This window comes from Melopsittacus undulatus, chromosome 12 (genome assembly GCF_012275295.1).
Source record: "Melopsittacus undulatus isolate bMelUnd1 chromosome 12, bMelUnd1.mat.Z, whole genome shotgun sequence".
NCBI lineage: Eukaryota > Metazoa > Chordata > Aves > Psittaciformes > Psittaculidae > Melopsittacus > Melopsittacus undulatus.
In genome coordinates, this window is record NC_047538.1 from 14,825,336 (window position 1) to 14,840,134 (window position 14,799).

The 14,799-nt window shown below is 35.9% G+C and overlaps 1 protein-coding gene across 2 annotated transcripts in view; it reads right to left on the reverse strand.

The window, feature by feature from the left end:
* Positions 1-92: 92 nt before the first annotated feature.
* TXNRD2 (thioredoxin reductase 2) overlaps positions 93-14,799 on the reverse strand; it is a 34,806-nt gene continuing 20,099 nt past the window's right edge. Inside the window, exons 12-17 of one of the 2 annotated variants that reach the window (XM_005147743.3) lie at positions 13,977-14,113; positions 8,594-8,689; positions 8,274-8,366; positions 6,953-7,024; positions 5,487-5,584; positions 93-3,230 (exon numbers count right to left, since the gene is read on the reverse strand). In XM_005147743.3, the coding sequence (XP_005147800.2) occupies positions 3,107-3,230; positions 5,487-5,584; positions 6,953-7,024; positions 8,274-8,366; positions 8,594-8,689; positions 13,977-14,113 (620 nt within the window). In that variant the 3' untranslated portion in view covers positions 93-3,106. Of the gene's footprint in view, positions 3,231-5,486; positions 5,585-6,952; positions 7,025-8,273; positions 8,367-8,593; positions 8,690-13,976; positions 14,114-14,799 lie in introns of those variants that run through there. The other variant, XR_004080388.2, reaches the window with a different exon arrangement.

The window sequence follows — 14,799 nt, forward strand, 5'->3', positions numbered from 1 at the left end:
AGAAACAGCGTTAAGATCAAAAAAGAAATCTTTTGCCAGCATAAGTCGTATGAACAAAATCAAATAAATACATTCAAGCACTTACTAGAAAAAATATCTTTATTAATTCATAAATTCACAACACAATAATTAGGATTGTACATATGAGGGACCCAGCAACGCTCAGACTTGTTTGCACCATGGGGTGGTTTGACAAACAAGCCCTCATCAGCTGGCATCCTGAGAAGAAGCCTGACTAAATTTTCTGATTTCTTTTTTAACATGTTCACATATAGTCAATAATTTGCACTGTACATTAGCCATTTCAATTTGTATCTGTCAGGCTTTAAAAAAACAATTCTTAAGCGCCATCCCTAGTGAATCCTTCAGGAAAAAAAGCACAATCACAGGAGTTGTCATTATTCTGTCTTGCTGTTGATGCTGACATTAGGGTTGTATAGGTGTGAATGTATGTTTAGTTTTACACTGGGGGCAACAACTTTTTCCACTAAATGAGTAACAGAACTAAGCTGCTGTTCAAGATCCAGGATCAATTTTCATGCAGACCACTCAGCAGTTCTAAAACGAATACAGTTCTATTACTCCTGAGAATGATGACATGCCTTAGTTTCACACCTCACATACACTAAGGACACGTTTCCTTGAGATCTCTTTACTTGTTCTCCCAAATCACTATTTGGAACTTCATGATGAATGAAATTAACTCATTGTTCCACGGATTTGTCTGTAGCAGCAGACACCTCAGTCTGTTGGATGCACTGGTAAGACGGAGAAGAGAAGCAGCTGACACATGGCTAAACACCAATTATGGGTACAAAAGGAATTGTAATAGGCAATCACTAGGAAAAAAATAATCTTGCATGCATGCACATTACAGTTTAGTCAGAGGTGGGAAGTTTCTGACAGCAAAATCTCTGTAGGCTGCTATGCTCAGAATCTCAAAGTTTTGAAATATTAAGTTTTAAAAAAGCTCAATTTACTATGAACTTTTAAAATTTTTTTTATATATAAACAGCTGGAAAATCTAGTAGGGGTTTTTAACAGCATCATACTCAGAAGGTCTTTAATAAGGGAAATCAACTTCTGAATGCACAGGTATGCACACATTTCTATACAGATATAAATTTTTCATCACTTCTCCTTATGGCAATTGCAATATTCAGGCAGCGTTTCAACAACACTTCCACTCAAAGAGCTTCTTTATTCAACTACAACCTTATGGATAACTTCATAGATGAAAAATAGCATCAGCAGATCTCATAGGGAATGCCACCTGCAGTCAAATTGTATCAGTTCTTCCTCTTTTATGGACTAGAAATATGGACTGCAAATCAGGAAACTTTCTAAAGAAAGCATTTAAGATTTCTTTTGTTGTTAAGTCAGAACAAATCTTTAGAAAAGCAATATTCTATTATCAGTGACAGTGTGACAAATGTTGTTACATCACATTTTAGAAGGAAGTTCTGATCACTATTTGTCTAACAGTTTCTCAAGTTTTACTATGATTTATCATAGGAAAAAAGATACTACCCTTGAAAGAAACCAACCATTTGTCTGTGTTACATGCTGCAACAGTGAAATGGCAATCAAATTAAAATTAGCAAATATATACACGGCCATCAGGCTATTCTTCTAAACTGTACAACAAGCAGAAGGATAGCTATGGAACTACTGAATTCCACACACACAAACACCCCTATGAATTAACTGCAAAAATGATACATTTGTTTCACCTCAAACTGATCTTTTACTACTGTAAAGGGTGCAAGAAATATATGACTATGCATATAAAATGTTGACAGCTGCAACTTGGACTGAATATTTAGTGCAGTTTATTTTGTGTTTGCCTTTGTCAGGCTACTTATTTAACTGAGTTCTGCAAAAGAAGCTTCACCATCAGATTTCTGTTTCTTCATTGCTACAAATTAGCCAGCATCTCCCCCTTCTGGATAGCAGGAACATAAGCAGAAATTTGCAACAGATTAATGCTTTATTACTCTGGCCAATACTTAAAAAAACAAGTTTGCAGCTATTTATTTTCTGTCTTTATTCTGAGCAGGACTATTTCTTTTCTAGCTCACTGTTTAATATAGTTCCCTTTTGTAACATGTTCTATTAAAGCCAGACCTAAATCCATTCAGAATCAGTATCCACCTCATCAGAGAAAAGAATCTTAAAAACCAACCAACAAATATATCACTGTGTCAGCCAGATTTCCACATCCTATAAAACATAAAATGTGGCATGAATTGGATTATTAGCGGTTTTGATTCTACTTGTCAGCGTTGCTTAATATATGGTGTTCAGGCAATAATTTGTGAGATGTGTCAATTTGAACTGAATTAGAAACTTTAAGAGTAGGCAGAGAAGTCACCACAAAATTCAACTTTTTCTTTAACACCTCTGAGCTTATTCATTCTCAGCCATCACCATAATGTTATGACCAGGATGCCACTGATTAATGCATTGGGATTCATCCAGTAGCAGCATAGCTTCAGTGATAAGTGATTTTGTATTAAATTCCTGTACATACTACAGATTTTAAAGAAAATCCCAAAGATGACTGCTAACCCACTGTTACACAGTCTGGGAACTCGTTTCTACTAGTGAGTACAGCATCTCAGTGTTCAAGATTAGGATAGGTAATGAACTATCCAAGCACTCAGGAGAAAGTCTCATGGCCAAAATTCTAAGGGAGGCCCTGCCCATCTCCTAGGATCCCTATGAATATTACGTGAGATGCTTCTATTGGCAGTCAGCAATGCCAACAGAAACTCAAATGAAAATGGCTTCATTTGTAGATTGCCTCAGATGTCAATGGCTTCAGTTATATTTACCTATATAAACCTGTGATTATTCCTGGCTCCAGAAAGATAAGAGTTAAAGGCACTTTGAAATAGAATTTGTTACAGCAGGACTGAATTGGTTTTAGAACAGTGATGGTGTGACGACAATCTAGCTGAAAAAGAAAGCTGTCTACAGGGAGAACAAGAAAAGATTCCTGGAAGTTGAACCATTAAAAGTGTTCCTAAGGCTAAGTGCCCCTTTTCTTTACAAATATATTTTGTGCTTTTTTTCCTTCTTTCCAGAGATGGCATTTTTAACCTCAGCAGCCCGTAACTGTTGCATCCAAGCCAGAACGCTTTGTAATGTGCAACTTGGTAATTTCTTCAGCACAGGTAGGGTGAATGCCAACTGTCTTCATTAGCTGAGGATATGTAGCACCACATCTACAAAAAAAAACAAAACAACCAAAGATTCACAAAGTCAAACACTATTCACCTGAAGCAGCTAGAATGTCCTAAGACATCAAAGTAATTGTGCTCTTATCCATTTTATCAGAAGAGGAGTTCATTTATTCTTCAAACAATGCTGTCTATTATTTCTCAGGCACTTACACAACATTTAAACACCCAGCTTCACAACACTGTTAGGTAGGGAAGAATTGTCGTAAGAGTTGAGACAGAGAGAATTAAGCAATTTATCCAAGTCACAACTGAGCCTATGGCAAAAGCATGTGATAAAACTGCAGCCTTCAGCTTTTCTTGTACATACATGTGTGTTTCACTAGCTCTGACTCCAGATGGAAAAACACAAATATATACACAGAGGAAGAAAATCATAATTAGGACTGCTGGAAAGAATCTGCTGAAGGAAGTAATACCAGAATATTCTTCCATGATCTTAGAGAAAGTCTGATGCTTAAACTGAAATTATCAATAACATAAGAAGAAGGAAAAAGTCTTCCTTTGAAAAAACAAACCAAAACCCCACCAAAAAACCTGGAGCTAAAATCCCACTAGCTTAATTCCTTTACGTGTCCGATAACATTCTTACACTTGATGACTTTCCCTCAAGCTGCTATTCCTGGCAAGTCATACTGTAAGAATAGCTAAAATGGCCCTAAACTTAAGAATTGTTTCAAGCTCTCTATAGAATAATGTTCTCTCCTTCTACAAAATACAGAGAAGTCTTCTCTCTTCACAGATGTCTTCTCCTCCTACATCCAAAAAAGCACCAACAAGCAAAAAATTGCTGCTAAGCACAGATGCTACTGGAGTGCTAAGTGGAGAGGGAAGATGGAAAGTCATCCTTTGGAGAGGCTGAAGTAAGATCTAATATTTGACAAAGGAGAACAGCAGCTCTTATAGTGGGTGTTACACATTGGAAACTTTAGATTTGTGAAATACAATAGAAACCAATACAGGAATCTGACCTGCTGAAAACCTCTTACTGTGGCTAAAGTTTTAATTTCCCTCAGGCAAGGCAGAAAAGCACTCCAGTTTCATGTGCTTCCTTTTCACTGGTTATTTTGGATAAAACTTCAAAACAATGACATCCTAAAAAATGTAGTTCTAGAATCTATACCACTGGCAATTAATGGACTACAAACACATGTTGAAAACGTGTACTGAGGGCACACTGCAATCAGTGATTTCCAAGATATTCCTCACATGATACTTGTGGTCCTGCCTTCTTAATCCCTTCTGCTTTTCATTTATGCTAGTCACTCACAACTGTAAGACTAAAACTGCAATAAAATGATGATATTTAGGAAAATGAACATACACCACAATTAGGGTTGATTTCTTGTGTCCCAGCCTACTTTCTTCAAAGAGGAGTTAAAAACTATAATTTAGTAATATAAATATACAAATCAACATTTCTGAAGATGTGTATCAGCATTAAAAAGGGAAATATAAAAACAAATAAGAAGTAATTGTAGCATACAAGAAGCATAGTAGGAATTCTCCATTTAACCAGATAGAACCCAGAATCGTTCCTTATTCCTTTAAAGGGAGAACTTTCATGTTAATATTTGAGTAAAATCAAACAAGATCAAATCACAAAGGTTCATCTACTTGGGTAAGCTCGTTACTGCAATTATCAGATAGCTCCAGACAAAAGCATCTCTTCCCTTCCATCAGCCTGCAGAGGTTTCCTTTTTACCTCATCACGTTACGGTTAGCTTATAACCCCTAAAATATAAAAATTCATGCAAGTCCTTGCTGAGCTTTTGATGAGCAATGGCTGTGCATGTTTAAAGATGAGATTAAGAAAGAAAATGCTTGGCAGGTATAAAGAAAGGTTTTTTTTGAAGAACACAAATATCCTCTTAAAGAAATGACTTTCAAAATAATATGGTGATTTCTTATCCTGTGTATAGAACGCAAAAGAAGCTACACTCTGAGAAAACTTATATTAGGAAGTTAATGCACAGTTTTATATTTTGCTTTAACTATATCAAGCCAACAATATATTTTCCTCAGTTGCTCCTTAACTATATCCAGTATTACAGTAACTAAATCCAGTACAACTTAATGAAGAACTGCAGTATTTTTAGTGAAAATATGTGCAATTCTACATAAAAGTAACAAAAATCATGATTCTTTATAGTGTTGCCAAAACTAGGCAGCTATCTTTTATAATCTTACAATAACTTAAAAAGCAGGCTTTAGAAGCTAGAGACATTCTTTTGTACTTACTTGATTCCAAGAGCAAATCCTTGAATAACTTCGCCTGCATTTGGTCCAATGAAATGAAGGCCAAGTATTCGTTGCTCTCTCTCTCGTAAGCACACCATCTGAAAACAATACATTACATAGAGATCTTTTCTTAGAACATTTAAAGATAAGGCATGAAGTTGAATTAAATGAAACTGAAGTGCCCTGAGATCCTAGTACAGCTGTTTACTCCAGTGTGCCAAGAACTTACGCACTTGCTTAAGACTTACTGACTTCAATAGGTTTTATGCTTGTCCTTAAGCACTTTCCTGAATCAAAGCTTTATGATGTATTTCTTTCAGACTTCTGGGAGCCACTGACAATGACAATTTGTGGTAAATTGAATATTTTGTTGTCTGTCATTTGTATGAAATTCTCAAAATACCTTCTGTAGTCTAGTAACCAGACTAGTGTTATTTTGACACTGACTGGCTACCTTAGCAATTCTCCAAGCCCGTGCACTTACTCTCACTAGCTAACCAACTGTATTTCCAAAGATGACCACTACCAATTACAGAATATTTTGTGCCCTTTTGATTCAGTCAGTAAACACAGCAGGATGTTTGGTGAGATACATTTACCACATCAGCCACATAACCTAAAAAGGAGTCTAGGCTTGGAAGCAGCCACAGATGAAGGTGAGTTAACAAGTATGTGGGAGGGCCTCAGTCACTTAACTTTTATTAGAGAATTTAATGAAAACTGTTTAGTTCCTTTAAGTACACCATCTTTATAATTATGAAAAGAAAGTCTCTCCCTTTGTCCACCCATCAAGCATTAAATCATCACTAATGTAATAGGTTCTGTTACTCAGTAAGGGCTTGGATTCTTTCATTAGAAATCCCAGGAACAGCAGCAATCCTGACATGGTTCTTTAAATATCAAGGAGTTTAGAAGATAAAACCCTCTTCCAATAGGGTTTGAAACTCTCAAGTTTAATGTCTGTTCACGTGTTTTGGAAGTTTAGTAAGGACTATATTCAATATCATCCAGCAATTATTACGCTATTACTACTTTACCCTCAAATATTTAATTTAATTGGCATAATTTAAAGGGAATAGCTGAAAAGTAGCATCACTTTAGTTGCACTGGTACTTGGGACAGTTAAGGCAAGCTATTAAGGCATTTACATAAATCATATGTGACAAAATATAATTAGAAAAACTGGAATATTTATTAGCATCTTAAAAGCAGTTCAAAGATGGTATCAATCAAAAGAATGTCAGCTCTGAAAGATTCTAATATTTGTAAAGCAATTTTAATATGCAGTAGGATATGTAATGAATATTACACATATGAAGTTTGACAAGAGAGACAGGTTGCACCAGGAAAATATTTCATCCATCCTGAGAGGGTTTTTTTTTTTTGCCAAACAGTCCTCCTCGAAGCTGGCTCTCCCATATCTCTTGTTTTCAGTTAAAAGCAAGTTAAAAGCTCACAACACTCACTTTTATATAGCATTGAGTTGCATCTCTTTCAGCTACTGTAAACTCTAAAGGTTTATAATATGCATGGTATACCTGGTAGGGAAAACAATAACATTTTGTGTTAGAGAGTACTATCATGTAAAAACCTGCTATTTAGTATTATAATGACTATTATTATGACACATTTATAATGTTGTAGAAAAAAATGATTTATTTATAGCCTGTTCATTAATTTAAACAAAAATGTGGAAAGCACAGGAGAAGCTTAATACAAAACTTTCTGAGAGAACCATTAGATTAAAAATAAACAGAAAAAAAGTTCACAAATAATCATGTTACTCAAACCAATGTACCAAATTAAAAGTGTTAGTTTGTTCCTTCTCCCACAAATTCAGTACCTTGCTTAATGAAAATAATGCAAGCCAAGAAGCTTTCCATATCTATAATAATGTATGTGACAAGACAACCTGAACTGTAACTTTTGCATTCTGAATAGTAAATATTTATTTTTATATTAAAGGTTTTGCCTGGGGCTCCAAGCTAAATCCATCAGCTGAAATTGCTTTCCAATACATATATAACAGGAGCACCTTACAACACACGCGCGCACACACACACACACACACATTACCTGCCTTAATCAATTGAGAACAAACCAAGATAAGAGTTCTGGGACAGACTTTTTAAGTATAAGCTGTATTTCAGAATCATAAAAGACAAAACTAATAACTGACTGGACAGGAAGTAAACTATTCCATTTTGTATTTCCAAAGATAACCCAGTCATATGCTGACAGTCTTTTTGATGAGTGAATAAAGGCAACACAACATAGTTTTTCAAGGGTGACTTGTTTAAATTGTGCCATATTATATAGTGCTTGTGAATTTCTTCATCACGAGTATCACAATCTCATTCTTCATATCAGGGGGCTGGGTGTGAATATATGCCATAATGGATTTCTTCCTCAATATGCAGCACTCAGGCATATTATATCAAGACATTGTAGCCATGAAGACACTTAGCAGCTTGTGTGAATATTTCTGGTGATATCCCAAAAATTTAGACTAAAGAATATGACCAGCAATTCTGACAATTAAAAGGAGCATAACCAATATTTAATGATGCTGCAAATATAACTTACTAAAACATCAGCGAGTTTAAAACTGTCACACCCTATCAATTTTAAGCTTACTAGGTAACAGCTTCTATTGTGACCTGCTGCAATACTTTCAAAGACCTGAGGTTTTCTGAAGACACCAACTCCTTAACTACAAACAAAATTTTGCCTGACACAACAATGAAACTTCTGATACCAGGTATAAAATTAAAAATGCTTTCATACCTCAATATTATCTGATCCATAACACTGCACAGCTGCTTCTTCTGACAATCCAACACAACCATATTCCAAGGGAGTGAAAACTGTGGTAGGTACCTATTTAAGAGGAAACAGTGTTACTGTTGAGCCATATGAAGCATGCAAAAAGGGAAACTTCTGCATGCCTGAGAAGTGTAGCTCTATCACACACATCTACTTTGGCTACTGTAAAAGCTAGATTCCAGACTCCAAAGGATAAAATGTAATTTCTTTAAAGATTAATTTAAAAAAAAAAGTGTAGATTTGGCTTTTATTATTGGAAAAAAAAAGAAATAACAACTCACATTGTCATAGTCCATCAATTCTGAAGACTGGCCAAAAAGACGCCGAGCCAGTAGTTTTCCTGCAGCTATTGCTGTGGGTGTTAATTCAGGACGGCCCTAAGAAGAGAGTACAAAGCTTTGTTTTAATTAAGAGAGAAGTAGCATCCAAAGATTTCTACTGGGACAATGGTCAGAAGAAAGCCAAATCTTTGGAATTTCAGCCTGGTAGCCAGGGCTCCAAACAGAGAAGGCAGTAATAATTTCTGTCCAAACATGCTTTTAAGTCTCCAAGTTTAGTATCTGTCTTAATGGGGGAAGTGTCAGGGAGGAAACAAATGCCATGAATGTGTCAAAACCTTGTATCTTATCAAGTCACCTCTGGAAAAGCAGAGGATATTCATATGCTAACCATTCACTTCCCCCTTTCTTTTCATAGTAAGCCATCAAGAAATTTTTCAGATGGTCTTTTTAAAGCAGGAAAAACCTAGAAGAAAGCAACAGTGTTTTTATAACATCAGACCTTTTAAAAAAGTTGTCTGACACATTTTTACAGAACACAGGCACAAAAAGTAGCTATTTGTAGGTACTATTACTGACTTCCTATATTGGTCCTGGATTAGAGAAGTGGAACACTACTCTCTTAGCACTGCAACTGTAAGAGGAGTTGGTCCCAGTCTCAGGCTCTGGTATTAAAGAGAGGCTTGGATTGCTACTGCCAAATGTTAACTTTCGGCAAGTGAGAAATGGAATGATAACAGGATATGATCAGGACATGGTCCAGTTCAAGCCTTGAGTCCTACCTACCTTTTATATCTAAAGAAGACTATACAGTGTGCCAGAACCCTTATTTTGAGTGCTGGCACAATACCCCTGGAGCATCAGAACTCCAGTGCTAAACCTAAGGAAGCTGGAATTTTTTACAAATTCAAATAGGTATTTTCATAGGAACATTTCTGAAGTCCAAGGAAGAGTAGTCCATGTAAATTAATAAGACCTAACAAATTTCATAAGTCTTGTAAAAAACATTATTTAAGAGTTCATCTATGACATATCATCAAGATGCTTGTCTGAGATGATGAAACAAGTTGCAAATCTAGAAGGAATGATGTAGAAACATAAGACAATTGTAACTGAGAAAGACCTTTGTGGGACAACATAGAATGCTGTCTAAAATGTATGAAGTATTGATTCATACAGGTGCTATCTAGATACAAAGCTCATCACACTCCTGCAAAGCCCCATTTGGAAGTAGTAATTCAATAAGCCCTCAAAAATAGTCTCCAGCAAAAAATAAAGTAAGGATTCCCCCAGCACACACATTCAAGTTTTTCAACCATTCTTTTTCATTATCCTGAAGATTTTTAGTGTTTACTGGAATCCATTTCTCTTTCCCAGCTTGTCGTTTTCTTTATGTTGCTAGGTAGATTCTGTACATGCTATTAGCTACCATGTACTTCATGTACCATGCATATTAATAAGCATTTATGGGGTTTTATATGTATTAATAACCACTTAATTTAAAAATTCCTTTGTAAAAACCCAAACTGGAACATTATGTCTAACCCCATAACAGAAACTACAATTCTAATTGTTAATGAAGACAAACCTGTTTTTCCCCATAGCTCATGACAAACCACAACACTGCAAATCTATCCCTTTTTTCACCCTAAGATCCATCAAGTTATGTTTTTTCAAATCTAACATTCTGACTTTCAAGTCTGTAAATGTCATTTACCAGATGAAATTTGCCATTTGTTTTTTCTTATCCACATTTGCCTGAAACATGGCTGCCAATCACTTCTGTAGCAGGAAATACAGATGTTGTTTTGGCATTCCAGAAATGAATAGAAGATTGGAACGAGAGATAAAATTGTGAAAGCGCTGCCATGCATTCCATAAAACCCAACTAATTACTAAAACATCCATGCAGATAAAGCCCAATTTCTCATAAACAATGACTTAAAGACCTTCCTTGGTAAATATTTGAAATGAACATTCACTTTGCAGTCATGTGTAGAACTACTCTGCTGATTATTATGGATATGAATTGTTCCTAAGAACCCTCCAATGTATTATACATTTAAACGAGATGGCTCCTAAGAGAATTTAAAAAGCTTTGAAGTAATGTGTATTTGTTCTAACACAACTCTTTTTGGTCTCATTTCTATTCAAAGCAACATACTGTACATTCCACCTTCTCTACACATCTTTGTTATAACACCCTTTGAAATATGACAGATGTATAGTGGCATGACCATATGATAAACCTCCTTCTGAGAACTTCTCTATAGTGTGTGCCATGCTTTTCAACAAGAATACTACTGGAGAAAGAATTTTAACACAAAGCATTTATATCAGCTCTGAAAAAAAATTAAAATTCCAGCTTGATCTTCCTCATCCTGATCTCAGAAGATGCAAATGTCTAAATGCAATTTCACCTGTTAATTGAAAATAATATTTTACCAAAGCTTGAAAAGCTTTTTTTGGGACAAAGTGACTGACCTCTGGAATGTTTTGTTTTTTTAGTCCTCCAAATGAACAGCTTGGATAACATTAGGATTCCATTTGCCATACAAGGGTGCAACAAGACACCCATGCACACATAGTTTCCCATTTGTACCAGATGGGTATGACTCACAAATGAGAGCAGTCATTCTGAGCATTCACCTTTCTCCTCTCACACTCCCTTTCCAGCCAGGGCACTCAATTAAAATAAAAAAAGTATTTCTTGCTATGTGGTAGCAGTATGGTTCTTGTTCATGTGACATAGTAAAGGAGGGAGGAGGAGGGCTTGAGAAGTACTTGCAAAGGTATGAGCAATAGCACTTCAGGGTACCAAAGAGACTCAGAGAGAGAGCGGAGCGAAGAGAAATCCTGAGCAGGAACACTGGAGAAAAAATATTCTTATAAGCAATATTAAGAATATTAAGAAGCTCATACACAGGAAACATGATTCCCCTTCCTGATCTCTTTTGACAGGTCTCACCCAGAAAGTATCACACACCAAGCTCTACAGCTTTGTGGTTCCTAGCACACTTGATTCTATTGTGCATTTTCTTTGAGATGTGCACCAGTACAGAACTTTCTTTCACTGCTAGTCCCCATACCAATGAAATTAACTATCTAAATTAATTCTGCTAAAAAAAATAATTTAAGAATGAAACTTTATTGCTTAGCAAGTGGAATTCATGGCTTACACAGCCATAGAGTCAGATAACAGCAATAATTCCTCCTATCTTTAAAGTCTATTAATGCATGAGTACTATACTGTGATTTCTGTAATTCTCTGTATTAAGCCCATATGCAGATAAATGCTTAAGAAAATACTTCTCCAGATCACTGATTTAACTGCAGTTTTTCCCCAGTTCACTGGACTCAGTATAAAACTGCATTGTTGTTTATAGCACATTTAGAAGTGCCTATTAAACAACTCAAGTTCAAATCTGTACGAATAAGGACAAAAGCAGGAAAAGGAAATCCAAATTTTAACAACAAAATGAAAATGACAAATAAATGAAGTCCTGACTTTTTAGATCCAGAGTAGGAAAGAGAAGAGCATCCTGCCTCCAACTTTATATTTCTTATTTAACTAAATCCTCAAAGGGCAGAAAACAAAAAGCACCCAAAAGGAAATGACTTGCCCAAAATAACACTGCAGATTGGCAGCAAAATAAGCATCAGTATCCAAGGCCCTGCCAGCACTGCCTCTAATAAATGCTTCTTGGATGAAATTAAAAAGAAAGGTTTGGAAAGCAGGAGGCCTAACCAAGGCACGTATCAGGGACAAGCAGGTGTAGGAGGTCACTGTGAGCAGAAAGAGGACTTCAGGAAATAAGCCAGAGCAAGAAGTGACAAGTACAGCAGAGAGAACCTGTATGTGAAGTGAAAAGAAAGGAGAGGAACTGCACATAATCCCAAAGCTCTGAGTGGCTGGACTGGACAGAGAAGCTGTGGAGAGTAAGAAAAACAAAATGGAGAAATAGCTGAGCAGGAAAGACTTTTAATTCAGTTTAAAAGGAAATGGCAAGTCATTCGCATGAAGATGGAGACAGACAGGAAGAAACACATGTCTACACAGAGGGGAAGAGGTCAGGAATGGTCATCAGATTTATGAGATGGCAGTTCCAGAGTTCAGTTAGAAATCTGCAGCACTATTCCCAAGACATTATGTAACCTGTTGCATCTCTTCAAAAACTCAGAACACCTGTAGGGTTTGTAAATGTGGAAGACTTTTAAAAGACTTTAAACACTACAGAATGAGAAATCTTTAAAGGTTCTCTCAAATTATACTATATATGGTGTCTGGATATTGCTACACTATTCAGATTTACCAGACTTTCAAAACAGGTAACTTCATTATACCAAAACCAATCTTGTTAGGAAGGCATGTGATTAATTCCACTAAGTTCAAAACCAGGTGAAAGAATTCTGTATTTTGCAATGCCCAGTTTCTAGATTCTACATATTGTCCTGATTTTTCAGGAACAGCAGGCACCTGATGAAAACATCCTCCTGTAATGGTATAGTTCAGAATCCAGACAAACACTATTTATGAAGACAATGTTTGAAGATGCCCGGCTTACAGCAGATACTCCGAGTTCTTCTGTAAACTGAAAATTGAGGGATTTAGAAGTATTTAAGTGCACTTTGATCAGGACAAGACATTTTTGTCACAAACAGTGTAGATTATCAATAGCAGTGGATTAAGGCCACATAATTCTGGCTTTGTACTTATAATAAGTAAATAATTTTGTTCTTGTTATGATGTACCCTCCTTTAGGAAAAAACCCAAACCATCAAAGGACAACAAATAAACAAAAAAAAACAAAACACCACATCTCACCTTTACTTGTTATAATCATTCATAAATCATGAACAGAAATAAAATACATTTAGTATTTGCAGCAATTAGTTTTTCTTATTCTAGAGGAAGATACTTTTGTGTCAGGCAGCAGAAATGCTGTGTTGAGACTAGTGTCAATTAGCCTCCAAAATACTAGAAGAGGAACTTGTCATGGTCATTCCAAATAAGTGTATTCAGCTCCAGAAGGTAAGAGCTACTTTCACTCAGCAGTCACAGGCATTATGAAGTCATATGTCTGAAGTGATAAAAACATTATTAGAAAGATAATTGAAGCGATAAAGACATTATTCTTAGCCTCTGACCAATAATGCATTCCCTGATAAACATCAGTAATAATACCTAATGCTGAAATACTTCACAAGATCCATGTGAAGGAAATTACTGACCCAGGTGGCTGGCATAAACACTAAAGCTCTGCAACATGAAAAGAGCAAAACATGAAGATATATGCTAGAGCATGATGACGTCTGGGGACTAGTTATTAGTCAGGAACAAAGTTGGCTTCCTGTTATTGTAAAATAGTTTATGTAGACTCAGTACCTCTGTTATATCTCCAATTGCATAAATGTGAGGAACAGAAGTAGCTTCACTGGCATCAACAATGATCTTTCCAGTTTCAGAATTAGTTTTCACTCCAACTGCATCCAAGTTGAGGGTTTTAACGTCAGGGGCTCTGCCTTAAGAGGGGAAAAAAAGAAAAAAGGTTAAAACTATTGTAAAACTTCAGCAGTCTTAACCTAGAACACTGGGATCCTCCACTGTAGGTTTCCTAGAATTTCGTGCTATTTGACAGTCCAGGCAGAAACATGATGAAACTGATCTCATACTGAAAAAGCTGTAAGGGTGAAAAGTGTGGATATGAATTTCTTTGTGAAAGGAGCATTATTACTATTGCCTGTGCTCAGACTATTTCAGCAGAAGATATCCTTTAAAAATGTGCAGGACAACATCCACTGCAAGAAGTGCAAAGCTTTAATACCTCAATATTTGATGCACATTCTAAATTCAGTTTCCTAACATAGCATGAATATACATATAATAACTAAGCAACTTCTACACTGAAAATGTCCCATAAACATTACCTGAATGCACTCAGTACTTACAAACAGCCCATTGCACACACTTGTGGGTAAAAATACTTCAATGTTAAACATTCCTGAAATCCTCTTTTCTCATTATCTGATACACTTCTCTTAAAGCATTTTTAGTTCCCTCAGCTTGGATGAAAAAGTTTACCAGCTTTGCTTTCAAATCCTTAATGCTGTGTTATTTAGCTCAAACTTTGCATCTGAGCTGTTTCTGCAGCGTTTATTCCTAGAATTTAGAAACACTATCTTAGATGGATTTAAAAACAAATGAGGCA